The sequence below is a fragment of the Neovison vison genome, chromosome 3, assembly GCF_020171115.1.
Source record: "Neovison vison isolate M4711 chromosome 3, ASM_NN_V1, whole genome shotgun sequence".
Classification (NCBI taxonomy): Eukaryota; Metazoa; Chordata; class Mammalia; order Carnivora; family Mustelidae; genus Neogale; species Neogale vison.
The window spans coordinates 228,598,799-228,616,572 of NC_058093.1; the positions used below are offsets into that span (position 1 = coordinate 228,598,799).

General features: G+C 51.1%; 1 protein-coding gene across 2 annotated transcripts in view; it reads left to right on the forward strand.

The window, feature by feature from the left end:
• NOS1 (nitric oxide synthase 1) overlaps positions 1 to 16,889 on the forward strand; it is an 82,231-nt gene extending 65,342 nt beyond the window's left edge. The window contains exons 20-29 of one of the 2 annotated variants that reach the window (XM_044244187.1): positions 4,592 to 4,785; positions 6,198 to 6,367; positions 9,229 to 9,439; positions 10,144 to 10,231; positions 11,986 to 12,107; positions 13,195 to 13,343; positions 14,648 to 14,842; positions 15,465 to 15,583; positions 16,065 to 16,160; positions 16,567 to 16,889. In XM_044244187.1, coding sequence (XP_044100122.1) covers positions 4,592 to 4,785; positions 6,198 to 6,367; positions 9,229 to 9,439; positions 10,144 to 10,231; positions 11,986 to 12,107; positions 13,195 to 13,343; positions 14,648 to 14,842; positions 15,465 to 15,583; positions 16,065 to 16,155 — 1,339 coding nt within the window. In that variant the 3' untranslated portion in view covers positions 16,156 to 16,160; positions 16,567 to 16,889. The remainder of the gene's footprint in view (positions 1 to 4,591; positions 4,786 to 6,197; positions 6,368 to 9,228; positions 9,440 to 10,143; positions 10,232 to 11,985; positions 12,108 to 13,194; positions 13,344 to 14,647; positions 14,843 to 15,464; positions 15,584 to 16,064; positions 16,161 to 16,566) is intronic. The other variant, XM_044244188.1, reaches the window with a different exon arrangement.
• The last annotated feature ends 885 nt before the right edge of the window (positions 16,890 to 17,774 follow it).

Genomic DNA, 17,774 nt, shown 5'->3' on the forward strand with positions numbered 1-17,774 from the left:
CCAGGTGTCCTCAAGACCATTGCAAGGCTGCTGTATTAACGACGAGGTGCACAAAGCAACTAGTGTCTCATTCCTTCCCGTTACTCTTCCTTATCCGGCCCAGCTTCAAACACCTACAAATTTAGTATGCATGCTTTCTGCGTGGACGTCAGACCTCTGATGGAGTTATCAGCAGCAGGAAAGCCCCCAAGCTCTCATGTACTCTCTTAGATCCTCCAACATTAAAGAAATGGGTTGGGAAATTAAACCCTTTGAATAATTTGTTATATGCAACATTCAGGAGCATAGGGATCTCTGATACAGAGAGGGACCTTGTGTTTGAAATACACATCCTTACTTCCCGTTTCTGCCCTGTGGAAAGGGATGACTTCAGTAACATGGCAGAGAAGAGACTAAGAACCCTTGGAAATTTCCTTCAGCAACAAACCGTGAAAGAGCAAATAACAAAAATTACTCCCTAAACCATGGTACATAAGAAGCAAGGTCCTTTGCAAATGTTCTGATGCTAACTTGGACCAAAGTCCCAGAATAAGCCCCACTCACCTCTGGAAAGGGCAGCTGACTCTACGCTGAGTGACTTAGAAGAGACTGTTTCAACAGGTTTAGGGACGTATTAAAATCAGTCGTGAATTAGCACAAAAAGGATCAAGTTGTATGTAGGTATCTCTCTCTCTTTGGAAGCACACTCTGGAGCATGACCTATTTTCAGGCTTACTACCATCTCCAGCTTTGTAAGTCATTGGTTTGTTTTAAGGGATAATCGAGTTTTTTAAAAAAGCCTCATATGCTTCTGTTTTCCCCCACCCAAGTCGGCCCAAAATCAGGCTGTTTGGGCCAGGAGGCCATAAGCGAGATGTCACAAATTACTCCCCGCCTCCCAGATACTTAATTGCAAGCAAAGTGCTTAAGAGGAAGTAAACAGCCTCCTGAGGGTGATCCTTGCACAACCAAAGATAAAAGTGACCACAGTTATTGCCTGGCCAGGAAATACATTCTCTAGGTACACCAATTAACAAACAACACAGCAGGGAGTATAATGGAGTGGTAATGGGTGCGGTGAGTCCTGCATTTCAGAAGGAGGAGAAGTGCATGGTAGGCTTTAGAAAGGGAAGGAGAGGAGGGACATCTAGGCAGAGGCTGGCAGGAGTAGAGGTGCAGAGGGGTCCTGAGTGTTGGGGCATTGTGGACAGTGGTGGGATATTACAATGGACAGTTCTTGGTGGGGAAACTCTTGATTCTTACTGCTCCCTGGATGAAATTGCTTCTCTCCAGCCTTTCCCATTTCAACAGAGATCATCAACAGTTGCCTTAAGCCAAAACCTCAAGCATCTTCCTTGCCTCCTCTCCCTCCCTTACACTGCATGTCCAGCCCTCATCTTGTCCTCTGGGATTTGACTTTCACCTTCATCTCAGGCCTACAGCTGCTGCCTTGAGCAAATCCATGTTCATTGATGGTATGAGTGGCCTCTGGCCACCATTCTGATCTCCTTCTTCAGCCCTGCCCCCAACACACACACATCTGTGTTGACTACTCTCCAAACATTCCAACCTTCTTTCCCTTCTCCAAATATGCTACACCTTTTCTTACCCCAGGGCCTTTGCACATGCAGACACTCTTCCCAAACAGGTCTTTGCATGTCCCCTTTTTCTCATTGTTCAGATCTCTCCTCAAATGTCACATCACCTCAGAGGCTCCCTGACCATCCTATCTGATGATCACTGGTCCTGCTGCCCCCGACCCATCAACACCCACCCATACTTCTGGGACCTCTTTAAGTTGCTCCTCAGTGAAAGTAGGACAGTCAATGAGAATGGGACCCCAGACCCATCACTGTCTCACCAGTGCCTAGAATAATGCCCAACACTCACTACAAATTTGCTGAATGAATGAAACTTACAATGTTTACTCTTTTCATTAAAGAATGAGCATTAGCTTTTTTTTTTTTCATTTGATGCTGAACATTAGCTGACTCTTGTTTCATCCGTGAACCTGTCATTGAGCCACTGCCAAGCATATATGCGTGTGTGTGTATGTGTGTCTGTGTCTGTCTGTTATGCTTCTGGAGTCTGGGATGGAGAGGCCCCAATGACTGCTACATTCCCACACTGCCCTTTTTGCCCTTTCTCCTTCTCCCCATCCTTCTCAATGACCTTAATGATGTGTCCCAAGCTTAAACACACACACACACACACACACACACACACACAACTAACTTACAAAATTCTATACTTACAAACCCCCAGCAGAACTGAGACAATTGGTCTCCAAGTTAGTGCTACTGAGAAAGGGTTGGGGAATCTGCTTCCCCCACAAGGCTTCAAAGACTAGCCCATTGGGGTGCTCCAAGGCCATACAGTCATTCATCCCTGGGAGGTCTCAGCAAGCCATGCCTGATCAGAGGCTTGCAACATCCCCTTGGTTAAATTCCCGGCACGGGCAGAGCCTGGGGCACCTGGCATATCTGCCGGCTGTCTCCCCATTCCTGCCCCTTGTCTGCCTGACCACCGTATGTCATGTTCAAGAGAACTTGGGGGAAATGGCTGTGAGCGTGAGCCATCTCAGCAAGTTCGAGTCTTCCACATTTCTATTTTGTACCGGCCAGAAGAACGGAGGCAAATATACTTCTGAAAGAAATCATGATGATCTGGGAGAAAGTGGGAATTGTGGGGCCCTTTCAAAGGCTTCCTGTGGCTGGCGCGGGAGCCTCTTTAATTAGCAGCCCCACAGCGCCCCCTGCTGTCTGTCAGCCTCTGCTAAATTCCAACCCTGGCGCTGGCGGGAGCTGGTGGTTGTCATTGCTCTCCAGGAACCAGGAACCCGCATGAGCTCAGATCAGAATCAGTCGTGTAAGTCTGTATAATTGACAAGATGAGTGCCCCTGAGACAGCAAAAACTGTCCAGGAAAGGAGAATGGGACCCCAGGCCCTGACACCACCATTCCCAATGTCAGCCACCAATTTCCCCACCATACGAAGGACAGGGGTGCCTTGCCTTGCTTCGAGAAAATACTTGCAAAAAAGTAAATGTGCTAGCACAACTATTTTTAATAACGGTGGCTATTTGCAGCACAAAAGGGCTCTTGGGTGTGCCAGAGACTCCTTTATATAGCGAGTCCCATTGGTCTATTCAAGTGTTGATTTACATACCATGGAGAACGTAGAAACTTCATGTTGGATATGAAGTGTCTCTACCGAGAACCAGTTGGCAATGAAGAAAAGCAGATCTAGGGGCGCCTGGGTGGCTCAGCTGGTTAAGCAACTGCCTTCAGCTCAGGTCATGATCCTGGAGTCCGGGGATCGAGTCCCACATCAGGCTCCCTGCTTGGCAGGGAGCCTGCTTCTCCCTCTGACCCTCCCCCTTCTCATTCGCTCTCTCTCAAATAAATAAAATCTAAAAAAAAGAAAAGATTCTGAAATGCCGACAGAACCCAAAGAGGACAAAGAATTTGATTTACTAATAGCGTAATCAGCTCCCAAGTTCTCAGACATTGTGTCAAATGCAGTAGGTCTGTTCTAAAACTTTTTAAAGGACCAGAATGATCATAGTCTGAGAATTCATTCTGGTTGCCCTCCCTTAGCATGGGCCCTTAAAATCCTGCCCTTAAAATACAAAAACCAGTGGAAAAGAGGAGGATCAGGCGGGACGTAAATCAGTTCCTCTGTGTGTTTTCTCCTTAGATCTCTCAAATTTATATGGGTGGATTTTTGCACAACCAAGACCAAATGTGTTTCCCTTATGTGATAATATAAGGAGCATGCTCCCCCCCAACACACACATATGCTTACAAAAGGGGGGACAGAGCTTAGGATTCCCAGGAGAGATGGCATGATGCGACTGCGGACTCCATTGCCTTGGCTCCAGTGGGGTCCTGATTCCTGGGAAAACCCCAGTTAGTACTGAACACAGTCTGTTCTGGCAACTGGTGAACCCTGAGAGCCTGAGGTTCCTTCGTCTAATAAATATTTCTTGAGGACCAGCTATGTGCTGTGACTATCCTATTTGCCAGAAAGCGAGCAGTGGACAAAATAGATTCCTTGCCCTGTGGAATTTACATTGTTCTGGAGGCTGGGTGGGGATGGGGGAGGGAGGGTTGGGAGGCAGGGGAAGGCAGACCACAAAGCACAGGATGATGGAAGCTCCACAAGAAGGCAGATGCCGGTAAGTGCTACGGAGAAAGGTGGGTTTGGTAAGATAGAAAAGCAAGGAATCTGAGGACTGAACTGAACCCTGAGGGGCTCTGGTGTCCAGAGTTTGGGGAGATGAGAAGGAACTGCCAAAGGAATGAAGATTGGGAAAGCTGGGGTGCTAGAACCCAGGAGAAGGGATTTGAGGAGGAAGTGACCAGCCACGTCCAGTGCTGGTTCCATGAGCAAGATGAATGCCATGGCATTAGCATTGGATTTGCAGAGAAGCTCACGGGGGACCTGCTAAAAGCCATGGTGTGGAATGATGGGGGTAGAGGTCTCTTGGCGTGGGCCTCCTGGAGAACGGAAAGGAGGGGGATTGCAACCACAAAAAGAGACAAAGGAGCAAAGAAAGGAGGCAGTAGCTGGTGACTCTTCTCTGACTCTTCCCCACCTTTCCCTCCAGCCGATCAACCATCTTCGTGCGTCTGCACACCAACGGGAATCAGGAGCTGCAGTACCAGCCTGGGGACCACTTGGGCGTCTTCCCGGGCAACCGCGAGGACCTCGTGAATGCCCTGATCGAGCGGCTGGAGGACGCGCCCCCGGTCAACCAGCTGGTGAAGGTGGAGCTGCTGGAGGAGCGGAACACAGCTTTGGGTACCTACGGCAGGGTGGGGTGCCCCGGTGTCTGGGGAAAAGGAGACCCATCCTTCTTCCCAGTCGCCAGTCCAGGTGGGGGAGAGTGGGTCTCTGTCACCTCCAACGAGGGTCTCTGTCACTTCCTGAGACTCCTCCTTTCTCATGGCTGAACCACCTTGGCCCAACTGGCTGACCCAGTGTCCGTGATGCTAGGACATCCATAGCATCCCTGGGGGAAGGGGCTTCTGCCCTCCTTCATCACCCCTGCCTCACTGCCCACCAATGAACAGCCGCCAATGTGTACCCCTCCCTCCTCTTAAAATCAAGAGGCACTACATGCAACTCGATGGCGCTCTCAAGGTTGAGTCATCATTAGATAGGGTTCCGGTTTGTTTTAGGGACCATCCCTGACCTTCCCATTGAAGAATTTTAAAGGCAAATAGGCCTCAGGGCTTCATTTCAGGAGGCACAGGTGAGCTCAGGGCTCAGGTACCAGTAACCACGGTAACCAGTAAGCACCTGACAGCCCAAGACATGGTGACCTGTCACCTTCACAAAGGAGCTGGAGTGTATGGTCAGGGCAGAGTGTGGAAATAGCATGCGGTCAAAGCCCCACTGAAAAGTCCTTTGGGAGATGCGGCTTTGGGGAGATAATTATTTATATTAATAAATCCAACCCAGCCAGTTCTTCCTTTGTGTTGGAGCAACACTTTTTATCTTGGATTGAGCCCCTGATAAAGCAGATACTATGTGTAGGACTATATCCGATGGAAAATTATACGGGAGTATACAGTGTAATAGTTAGAACAAGATCTGGGGCAGGACTGCCTGACTTCACACTTATGAGCTGTGTGACCTTGGGCAGATTCCTTGACCTCTCTGTGCTTCCCTTTTTTCTCAGTTGCAAAGTGGGAATAATAATAGCACCCGCCACCTAGAATTGTTGTGTGGACTAAGTGAGTTAATAATATAAAGTGCTGAGAATAGCACTTGGCATATAGAAAGTGCTAGCAAAGTGTTAGGCATGTTTGTCATTTCAAATCCTGGAATCCCATTTAGGGGTTTGAGAGGCCAACACCATGAGAAGGCAGACAGAACCAAAATAGACTCCGAGCTTGTGCTCAGTGGGGGACTCACTGCATAAGACACCAGAGACGGACCGTCTCATGCTATTTTAATGTTGGTTTATGTTTTTAATTTTTGAACTAATTTGCACAATTGATTTTGGATCTGCTCCTTGCATGCATGAGGTGATCCCATGGTCCCAAGAAGCCTGGGTCTAGATGTGGGACATGGAAGGTGACAAGCCAAGGGATTGCTTGGCTCACCTGCCCCAGGAACAAATCTGGCCTTCCTGACTTGGACCCAAGCCCTTGGAGCTCAGACTTTCCTCCCCCCATCCACCCCTCATGTCCATTGTACCTCCATAGGAGTGATCAGTAACTGGACAGACGAGCACCGCCTCCCGCCCTGCACCATCTTCCAGGCCTTCAAGTACTACCTGGACATCACCACGCCGCCAACGCCGCTGCAGCTGCAGCAGTTTGCCTCCCTGGCCACCAGTGAGAAGGAGAAGCAGCGTCTGCTGGTTCTCAGCAAGGTGGGTCCCTGGCCTCCTACAACCCCCAGGGCATCTTTCCAGTCCTCGTCCCTGGAGAGCAATATAGCTGTTACAACAGTTGTCCAGAAGATGGCAGTGTGGAGCAAGAGTTCCTGTTTTTCGTTTGCAGGGGGTCGCCATATTGGCTAGTCCATTTTGGCTTGTCCTCATCATCTCCCCTCATGCTAACTAGGGTCTGAGGGAACAATGGTCGCCCTGTTGAATCTCAGAGCTCTCTGGCCTGGTAGAGATTCCTTTTCTAACTCTTGTTCCTCCTTCCTTGGGAACTCCTGAGCTTCCCTTAGCTCCATCTGAGCCCATGCTTAGAAGGACTAGAAAGAGAGAAGAATCCCACAGTGCCCTGTTTTAGAGAGGGGCCTTTCCCAACACCAAGGAGCTATCGGTAGGACCTGCAAGATAGAGGAGGCCCTCAGATGGTAAAATGCATCAAACATTTCTACCATCCTTGCTTTCAAACCTAGGACTAGCTTGCCCCAACCTGCCGCAAAATTTTGCTCAGTATGATTCCTACCCAGGAGGACCACCCACACTTCTCCCAGTGGGGGCTCCTCCCCGCTAAGCAAGCCATCAGCAAAGGATGGCTTAGCTTTTTCTTCTGCTGTCCAGGAGAGAGACGAATGATGGGAAGACAGGAAGGTACTAATTTCAAAGAATGTATATTACAGCTGGCCCTTGAACAATGTGGGAATTGGGGTGCTGACCCCCTGTGCAGTAGAAAATCTACATACAACTTTTGACTGCCCCAAAACTTAACCACTAATGTAGCCTACTGTTGACCAGAAGCCTTACCAATAACATAAACAATTGATAACACATATTTTGCTTGTTTTATGTATGATATACTATATTATTACCATAAAGTAAGCTAGAGAAGAGAAATTGTTAAGAAAATCATAAGGAAGAGAAAATTCATTTACAGTCTTCTATTATATTCATCAAAAAAAAAATTGCATATAAGTGGACCCAACATGGGACCAAACCCATGTTGTTGGAGGGTTGGCTATATTTAGACATGAGAAAACAGATGTGAAAAGGAACACTAGATTAAGTAATTCACTCTGGGGAACTGGAAACAGATTGGAGAAGTGGAGCATTAATTTTCATAAGTAAACTTCGCAGAATTGTTTACCTTTGTACATGATGTACATGTATAACTTTAAAATTTTAATTAATGGGGGAGGGGCTACTTTTAGAGGGACCAGAGATTACATGGGACAATTTCAAGTAGAATTTCATAAACTGTACGCATTAGCCCATAAACTGTATGTATTAGCCCGTTTCTTCCAAAGAGCAGAAACTCCAAGGTGGGATTAAATGATCAAGGATTTTGATTAAGGGAAACACCCATGGAAGGGGAAAATGGGCAGGAGTCCGATAAGACGGAGAATCATCAGAGCTCCAACCAGTCTGACTCTGAGTGCAGGACGGGGAAGGATGTGTGAGTGGAAACATCCGGAGCTGCAGCCACAGCCTTAGGAAGGACCAGCACGGGTGAACCATGTCTGTTTCCCGTGGATGTCCATTTCAGAGGGCAATTCCTGAGGCTCTTGGCTGATGGTTCCCCTGCAGCTCGAGGTCAGTGAGGCTGGAGGTCTGGGAGGCACATTCTCAAGGATGCCATACCCTATCAATAAGGCAAGAATGATCTTGAGGGACATGGAGGAAAGCTTTATTATACCATACTTATAATACAGTACTTTACTCCTCAAAATATGAGCCTCTTACATGCAATCGGGGTCTGCCCACAGCAGCTTCCAAGTAGGAAAACAGTTCCAAAGCCCCAGAGAGTTCCTCTGTTCCCTGGTAGCAGCTGGATTTTGCTGGCCACAAACCCTGACTGTGGGCCTCCACACTCGAACCTTTTCCTTTGGGGCTGCCATTCACCATCTTGAACTTGACCTATGCTCTCTGCCGATGCATCTCCAGGTGTGCAAACTCCCAGGTCCCAGGTCTGCATTCCATACCGCCAAATCTCTCTCCACAGTGCTTCTCTCTTGATGTTTGCATATGGCGGGACCGATTATGGTTAGGCGCTCACACCCCCTAGAACAGGTGTCAGCAATCTTTTTCCATAAAGAGCCTGGTAGTAAATATTTTAGGCTCATGGTCCGTGAGGTCTGTATCACAACCCCTAAACTCCACCATTTATAGCCCAACAGCATAGACGTTACCTAAGTGAGTCGGCGTGGCTGGGTTCCAATCCAATTGTATTTGTAGGCACAGAAATTCAAATTTCATATCACATTCTTGTGTCATGAAATAGTATCCTTCTTTTGATCCTTTTCCCCAACAAACCATGTAAAAACAGGTCTTAGCCCATGAGCCCTGCAAATAGGTAGTAAGCCACATTGACCTTTTGCCACCCCCGACCTAGATTCAAATCCAGAATCACTGCCTCCAAGCCAAAGAGCCTCTGTAATTGTCAGTTTTCCCTGCTATAAAATAGGGACAACAGTCTTACTTATTGCATAAAGTCATAAGAATTAAGACCTGGTGTGGAGTTATTACTGTGTGAGTGTTAGGTATTCTTCCTTCTCTCGACTTTCTTTCTTTTTTTTTTTTTTTAAGATTTTATTTATTTATTTGACAGAGAGATCACAAGTAGGCAGAGAGGCAGGCAGAGGCAGGGGGGGAAGCAGGCTCCCCGCTGAGCAGAAAGCCCAATGCGGGACCCGATCCCAGGACCCTGAGATCATGACCTGAGCCGAAGTCGGAGGCTTTAACATACTGAGCCATCCAGGCGCCCTCTCCTGACTTTCTTCCCTGGATGTTCTGTTGCCCCCACTGGAAGTGTGTACCCAGAGCGGGGTGTAAATTCTCCATCCCTCTCCTTGGCACAGGGTTTACAGGAATACGAGGAATGGAAATGGGGCAAGAACCCCACCATCGTGGAGGTGCTGGAGGAGTTCCCGTCCATCCAGATGCCGTCCACCCTGCTCCTGACCCAGCTGTCCCTGCTGCAGCCCCGCTACTATTCCATCAGCTCCTCCCCAGACATGTATCCCGACGAGGTGCACCTCACCGTGGCCATCGTCTCCTACCGCACCCGAGGTAGGCAGAGGCTCTGGGAGAGCCTCCGGGTCTGCATTTGCCCCCCGGGGGCCTCTGCGGGGCTGCCATATCCCAAAGTCCTGAGAGGAGACCCACTTCGAGGCCAGGAACTGGGGAAAGAAGCAGGACAGGGAAACTGTCCCCTTAGTCAGAGCCAACCCTGTGCAGAATCAGGAGGGAGGGAAGATGTGCACTTGAAAGCTTCCTCTGCTCCCCAAGCCTGAGAGTGCTTTTACTCATCCCCTTATCCCTCCACCTGTAAGGCAACAACTAGATCAAGGCACCCCCACCCATCGCCCAGAGGGGGGCGCGCTCTGCGGCATGCAGTTCCCCTGTTATAGGTCCGTGGGATACCCTAGCATTTGTCTCCCATATCTTCCCTCCTTGATAAAGCAATTAGAATGCATGGTGCCTGAGGGAGCTCCAAGACCTGGATCCTGGATGGTCTCTGGGATCACATTGACGGAGACCTTTTCAGTAGGCGGGGTCTGAATCCAACCCACCCTCCCGCCTGAGAATCCTGGGCAGTTTCTCAGGGTTTCACCATTCCCTCTTCCCCTTCAGAGGAAGGGATCCAGACAGGGAATTCCGAGGCAGAAACTTGGCATAGGGCTGTGATCTTCCGCACCGGAGGGAGGGGGGAGCCAGTGGCAGGGAACCCTGGGGGCAGTAGGCGCGCCAGACCACCCTGATTATTCTGCCAGATGGAGAAGGACCAATTCACCACGGCGTGTGCTCCTCCTGGCTCAACCGGATACAGGCTGACGAAGTAGTCCCGTGTTTCGTGAGAGGGTGAGTGGCAAATGCGGAGAAATGAGCAGTTGTCCCAAATCTGTGTACTCGTGAGCTGGGCTGGGTGGACCAGCCTCATGGGTTCTGGAGAGATGGCTGAGTCAGACGGAATGGAGATCGACACTCTGTGTCCCTCCAAGATGTTAAGTTAATAGGATCGCGGGATGGGCAACACAGCAACAGCTAAGCAGGTACCCCCCCACCGCCCCACCCCACGCAGTCAAAGTCAGGTCAATGCAATGAATATTTATCAAGTGCATGTACTGTGCTAGAGGCTGGGGTACAGTAGACAACGTGGTAAATGCAGCATCCGCTTTCCTGAAATCTGCAGACGGGCGGAAATTCTCTCCGCTGTCTCCCAGCTACCCTATCTGTTCCCGCTGTCTCAGAGATGGGGAAGATCCAAACCCTCATTCCTTCAATCAGAGCTCTTCCTCCCAAACTCAGCTGGATGGGTTTTTTTTGTTTTTGTTTTTGTTATTTTAAGATTTTATTTATTGGAGACAGAGCACGAGCGGGGTGAGGGGCAGAGAGAGAAGCAGACTCCCCGCTGAGCAAGAAGCATGATGTGGGGCTCGATCCCAGGACTCCAAGATCATGACCTGAGCTGAAGGCAGGCGTCCCCCCCAACCAACCCCTGCTGTCCAAACTCAGTTTTATTTTTTTCAAAGATTTTCTTTATTTATTTGACAGACAGAGATCACAAGTAGACGGAGAGGCAGGCGGGGTGGGGGGAAGCAGGCTCCCCGCTGAGCAGAGAGCTGGATGTGGGGCTCGATCCCAGGACCCTGGGACCATGACCTGAGCCGAAGGCAGAGGCTTTAACCCACTGAGCCACCCAGGCGCCCCCTAAGCTCATCGCCTGCCTACGATGAACAGTACTGTATCGTGCACTTAAAAATTTTGTGAAGAGGGTAGATTTCATTGAATGTGTCCTTACCGCCATCAGATAAAAAATACAGCTCAAATGTTTTTCACCCTGACGGCTCTGGCTGAGCCCGTGGGCCCCTTGGAGGGTCCTGCTATGTCAGCCAGTGACTTCTGTACCTCAGCAGTGGTCTTGACCGCTGATTTTTCTCAGCTGTTGAGACTGGGGTGTTGATGGGATGGTGCACCTGCCCTGAGCATCAGAATCCCCCGCCGTGTCTCAAAAATGCAGGGTCCTGAGCCCAGACTTGCTCCACTGCCCAGGACTGTGTACTTTTAACACCGCCTGGGGATTCTTCTGTACGCTGAAATCTGTTCCCCGATTTGGGGAGACCTCACTGTGGGCTAAATCCACGGTTCTCAGTACAGGGCAGTGCTCCCCTTCAGGGCACACGTGGCAACACCTGCAGAGGTTTTTGTCTCAGCTGCAGGGTGCTCCTTTCCTCTAGGAGGTGGAGACCCGGGGTGCTGCTCCGTAGCCTACGATGCATAGGACACCCCCACGGCAGAAGAGTGTGAAGCCCCAAATGTTGTCAGCAGTCCTGAGGTCTGGAAACCCTGGGTTGAAACGATCCCACTGCCCTTTGTGGCTTAGCTCAGCAATGAGGAAAATTGGGAACTGGAGTGGCAGCCAGACCCCAAAGACCTCCTGTTTTGGAATTCCCCAAATCCATGTGGCCTGTCACCCCGATAAGGGGCACTCGACCCCAGCCGGAGAGTGCAATCCCGCTGGGTTATCGAGACGGCCATCTGGTCTACCGAAGACCCAGCCACCCTTCATTGGACTTGAATGCTGCAAGCCTTCTGATTCTCTCTTTCTTGTCCAGAGCACCCAGCTTCCACCTGCCCCGAAATCCCCAAGTGCCCTGCATCCTCATTGGCCCAGGCACTGGCATTGCCCCTTTCCGAAGCTTCTGGCAGCAACGGCAGTTTGACATCCAGCACAAAGGTGGGTGTTGCCATTCAGCAGCCCAGCGATGTCCACCCCGCCCGGGAAGCCCCACCTGTGTCTCAGCCACTTGGAGGCATGAGGGAGCTCTTTTTCCCCTGCTTCCCTCCCTGGCGAAGGGCAGGGGGCTCATGGTACTGACTTGACCCAGGGCTGAAGTTCATGGTTATGCTTCAAAGAACCTGTCCCAACCAGTCTCCCGCACAGCTTTTTCTAGGGCCCGAAATTCCATCCCCAGAAGACATTTCTTTGTTAAGATAGGACCCCTCTGCAAATTCAAGCAGCCCTAGGAGAGTAAACATTAAGCCTTATCAAATGTGTATATGTTTATGGGATTGTCTCAAAGGCTATTATTCCAGAGCAGGCTTTGCTGTGTGAGAGACACAACAGATCAGCTTCGGGAGGAAAGAGAAGGAAACCCATAGCTGAGGTGTGCATTGGCCAGGGATTTGTTGAGCGGCTAATAAATGCCAAGCACCATTGTAGGTGTCAGGGACAGCACTAGATAAGACAAACACACAGCAAGAGAGGGGGGGAAAAAAAAAGGCTACCCCATGGAGCAGTCATTCTGGCAGAATAGCTAACATGGATGAAGGAGTCACTATATATTCACTGGGCTCTAATGTTTTAGGTCTCAGAGTAACCCTAGCAGGTAGATGCTGTGATAACTTGCGCTCTGTACCTGTGGAAATCGGCACATAGAAAGCCAAGTTCTCTTCATCACACACAGCTGGAATTTGAACCCAGCTCCACCGTCTGGTCTTTCAGCAGGACCCAGTGGGGGGGGGGGGTGCTGCTAAGTAGCCATTGGGGCAGCAGGAGGGATTGAGACCCAGAGAAAGGGGGTCTGCTAAAATCTGAACACCCTTCACCGACTTTGCTCGGTGTGAGCAGGTGCATGCGCGTGTAGACGTGGGTGTACATGTGTGCAAATACATAGACCCCCACTTGTCCCAGGGTTCGTGTGCTCTATCTCTGTGGCACGAATGAAGGTTCCCAGCGCCCTCTCCTGGCTCCACCAGCCACCACCCCCCCAAATCGGGCATCTGAGGAGCTGTGAGCAACGAGACGTCTTTCTGGTCCTCAGGAATGAGCCCCTGCCCCATGGTCCTGGTGTTCGGGTGCCGGCAATCCAAGACAGACCACATCTACAGGGAGGAGACTCTGCAGGCCAAGAACAAGGGGGTCTTCCGAGAACTTTACACGGCCTACTCCCGAGAGCCAGATAAACCAAAGGTAACTTCTGGCCCATGCACTGTCCCCGGCCCGTGCATTGTCTCGGCCCCGCAGCTCCAGATACGCGCATGCGCACACGTGCTTGTACACGCATGCGCATCCCACCCCCGGGCACCCCCTCACCTGGTCTGAATTCTCCTCCAGGGTGTCACTCTGTACTTCAGGAAGCAGGAGCATAGAAATATCAGTATAAAATATCTAACGGCCCATATTATAGGATGCCACTTATGTGAACTATCCAGAACAGCCGACTCCGTAGAGACGGAGAGCAGATCTGGGGTTACCAGCGGCTGTGGCGACAGGGGAATGGGAATGACTGCTCCTAGGTACAGAATTTCCTTTTGGGGTGATGAATAAGTTCTAGGACCAGATAGGATGCTGGTTGCACAAGATAGTGGTGCACAAAATGCCACTAAATTGTTCACTTGAAAATGGTTGAATGGTACATGAAATGATTTCCGTATCTTACCAAAATACAAATATTTTTAAAATAGGAACTTAAAAAAAAAAAAAAGTAACAGTCCCCAAGAGGCACAAAGTCAGAATACGGACACAGGCCGTGGGACTGGAGCATGCTCCTCCTGGATCTGGGGGAGATCCAGAGGGGTCCCAGGAAAGGGGCCGGGAGAGCTGGGGTGGGGTGGGCTGTCAGCGGGTGGGCAGGGACTCTTTGGTAGCTAATGTGGAAATGCCCCAGTGTCTTTACAAGCAGGACAGCCATGCCAAGACCTATCAGCTGCATGTCCGCCTCACCCCGGGGGAGTTTCCTAGACAAGTGAAAGGCATCCTGAACAGATAAGGCAAATCCCCCAGAGGCTGATTTGGACACCCCCGGTGCCCACCCCACTTTTTCTTAGCCCACCTTCTACTCCAGCTGTTGTACAGCAGCAGGCTTTGCACAGGTGGAAGCTGAGAGCCCCTCGCCTCCCCCATCTCCTGCTGTCTTGCCTCTCTGGCACCCCAGCATGGGCTGAAGCCGGCACCTATCAGAGTACAGGGGTCAACACCCTGTGGGGGACCTTTGGCCATTGGACGGGGAGTGGGTAGATTGTGAACCCACCCTATGCCCTGCTGGGTTATGGCTCTGGGGCGTGTTCCACATGACCCTCTCGAGGGTCCTCAGCCCTGCTGAGCTCCAGCACAGGGGCAGCTTACTCACACACGCTCGGATCAGTTTTCCCTCTCTTCCTCGCTCCTCCTGCTCGCCTGGGTCACCTGTGTCAGGCTCTGCTGTCCTGGGGGCGGGTAGTGTGCTGCTGCCCAGGATCCAGCTCCTTCTCACAGCTCTTGCTGCCCCCCTGCAGAAGTACGTGCAGGACATCCTGCAGGAACAGCTAGCAGAACCAGTGTACCGAGCCCTGCAGGAGCAAGGAGGCCACATCTATGTCTGCGGGGACGTCACCATGGCTGCTGATGTCCTCAAAGCCATCCAGCGCATCATGACCCAGCAGGGGAAACTCTCAGCGGAGGATGCGGGCGTGTTCATCAGCAGACTGAGGGTGAGTGGCCTCTTGGATCCCTTTCTCAGCATCCGGTTCCTGTCTCCTCTTCCTCACCCCACCTGTCTCAGTGATTAGAGGGGCCATGATGACATCCCCACCTGCTCCCATTCTCCCATTTATGGCTCGAGGTAGAGGATACCCGTGGTCCCCAACCATAGATGAGAGAGAAAGAGGAGGACTGGGTGTTGGGTGTGCAGGTGCATGTATTAAATATGGATGGGGGCTGTGGTGTGTGAAAATAACAGGTGGGTGGACCACTGGGTAACTGGATAGAAAACTTCCTAAACTGACCCTTCCTGCCCCAGAACTAAGCTGCAGCGCTGTCCTGTGCAGTTGTCCACATTGAGCACTGCACAAAAAGGTTTGTCCAAGCTGTGCCAGTTCGGATGTGAACTGAAATGTTTTTTGCCACCCTGGGCTGGTGAGACCCCAAGCCCTGGAGGGTTAGGGCATGGGGTCTTATGAAGCACAGTCTGGGAATAAAGAGGTCTTCCAGGGGGCTCTGGCTCTCTGTTTGTTTAGAACCCATCTTTTTCAAGGACATTCCATTCCAGGTTGTCAGTGTGTCTGTCCCTCTCCTGCCTTTGGCTGGCATTTGAAGGCTATTTCTGTCCCCCAGGATGACAACCGGTACCATGAGGATATTTTCGGGGTCACCCTGCGAACATATGAAGTGACCAACCGCCTTAGATCTGAATCCATTGCCTTCATTGAGGAGAGCAAAAAAGACACTGATGAGTAAGCTGGCTCCATCCCTGGGGAGAGGGGCGGGCAGAGCCCTCTTTTCCCAGTGCTGATGGCTGGGGGATGTCTGTCTTTGTTTGCCCTGGCTTTCCCACAGTGGAAGGTGTGCTACAAGTGCAAATTCCCAGGTCACTCCAGACCTGCTGACTCTCAAACTCTGGAGTGAGAACCGAGGTTTATGTTTTTAAGGGGCCCTCCAGGGGATTCTGAGCCCTGGCTTCTGATCCCTGAGTCTGCCTGGGGCGCCCCCTAGTGGAATGACGTCTCCAGTCTTCAGGAAGGTGTATTCCCAGCCGCTGCTCCCAGCCTTTTTACACCACCTCCCGCACCCCCCAAATTGCCCAGACTGTTCTCATCCATGCAGATCCCAACCAGTATTATTTTGACAACCTCACTGGTCCTCTAGAAATTGCTGGGAACAGTCTGAGGCACCACAAAACTGGACTGAGTCTCACTAGTTAAACCTCCCCTTAAGGCCGGGACCTCTCAACCGGGACGGAAATGGCACTCACCCACGCCCACCCACAGACCGCCTGCAAACCACCGCCGTGTGCCCTTTATGTTAAATTAGGTAGGAACTGGGTTGTCTCATTTTTGGTGGCGTAGGGAAGACACCCCATTTCTTAACAGCCTCATTATTTTCCCTCTGCATACAAAACATACGTTGTGTCCGGTAGGCTCGCTTTCTCACCTTCCAGATTCCAACTCCTTTGGCTGTCGGAAAGCCCCTTTCTTTGCCCCTCTTTCTGGCCGAGTGTGTTGGTGAGCAAGCACTTTTTCATTCCTTCATTAGTTCATCCGTTCATTCAAGACGAGCCCCGCTAGGGGTCAGGTGCTGTCTGAGGCGGGGAGCCTGCAGAGGAAGGGATAGTGAAACCCAGAGCTTAGTGGCTTTTCTGTGGCTCTGTAAGGAAACAGCTCAGCTTTGCCTCCAGGACACTAACTGCCCACCCCCTCCCCGCCCTGTCTTCCCACAGGGTTTTCAGCTCCTAACTGGATCCTCTTGCCCAGATGGATGGCAGGGGGGCTGTCCCGTGCACCCCCGTGGAGCGGCTGCAGGTTTTCTAAGCGTGGACACTGCTGAACCTTCCCTCCGGGACCCCGCGTGGCCCCCGCTGTCCCTCTCGTCCTGTCGCTGTGGTTTTTCCTCTTCTGGGTCCTTGCCCCTCGGTGGTTTCCTTGGCCCTCTTGGGTTTTCTCCTTGAGTTGTCCTGCTACAATGCAATGCCTTTATAATCCACAGTGGCTCTTACAAAACTGTTTCCCCCTCCCTCTCTTCCCGACGAGGGCAGATCCCTGGCGCATGACATCACTGGAACGTGGCCGTGGCTCTGGGGTTCCCCCGGAGAGGCTCCAGGGACTGGTCAGGAGGGTCTTCTGAGCCAGTCTCTCTGCTGCTGAAGCCCCCCCTTGTCCTTTTTTATGATGACGTCCTGGTCGTGTGTGTGTGTGTGTGTGTGTGTCTGTGTGTGCACATGCATGCACATGTGGGACAGGCCTGGGTCTCCGTCTGTCCCCTTCCCCGTGGCAGCGTGTGGCCTGCAGACTTTCAGTGCCAAGAACCGTGCCCTGGTTCTCCACACGTCCGTAATTTCTGTCTATGCTCACATCCCTGAAACACTGGGAGGCACCCTCATTGTCCTGGTTACAAAGGGCAGGGGGAAGCAAGTGTGATGATTGGGGGGGGGGGCTCCGTTAAAAAGGGGCTCACAGAATCGGTCGCATTTAGATTCTGGTGCCAGTTAGTGGAGCCCTCCCTGGGAAACTAACCCATCTTGTGGATTAAGCACACCTCCTCCCCAGCCCAACCCCCCACCCCAGACAGGATTACCTGATTTGGCCCTCCCCGGACCATCCCATCCACAAGAGGGGGAAGTAATGTCCCAGGGAGTATGGGGAAATAAGAATCATCCCGTCTTTGCCACCAGGTGACTTTGGGCAAGTTCCTTGTCCTCAGTTTCCTTTTATAATTTATGAAGTGAAAAAAGTATGAATAGATCAGCCTTTAGAGTGGTAGAGACTGGAAACAGTTTCAAGGAAAAATATCACTGCTATTTTTTTATTGCCCCAGATAGGGCTGCCCTTCCACCCTGGGAAGGAAATAACAGAAGGCCCTTAAAGCAGATAAGTTGGAGAGGGAAGACATTATGAGGCGTCACACGGCTTCCTCCCCAGGACCACCACA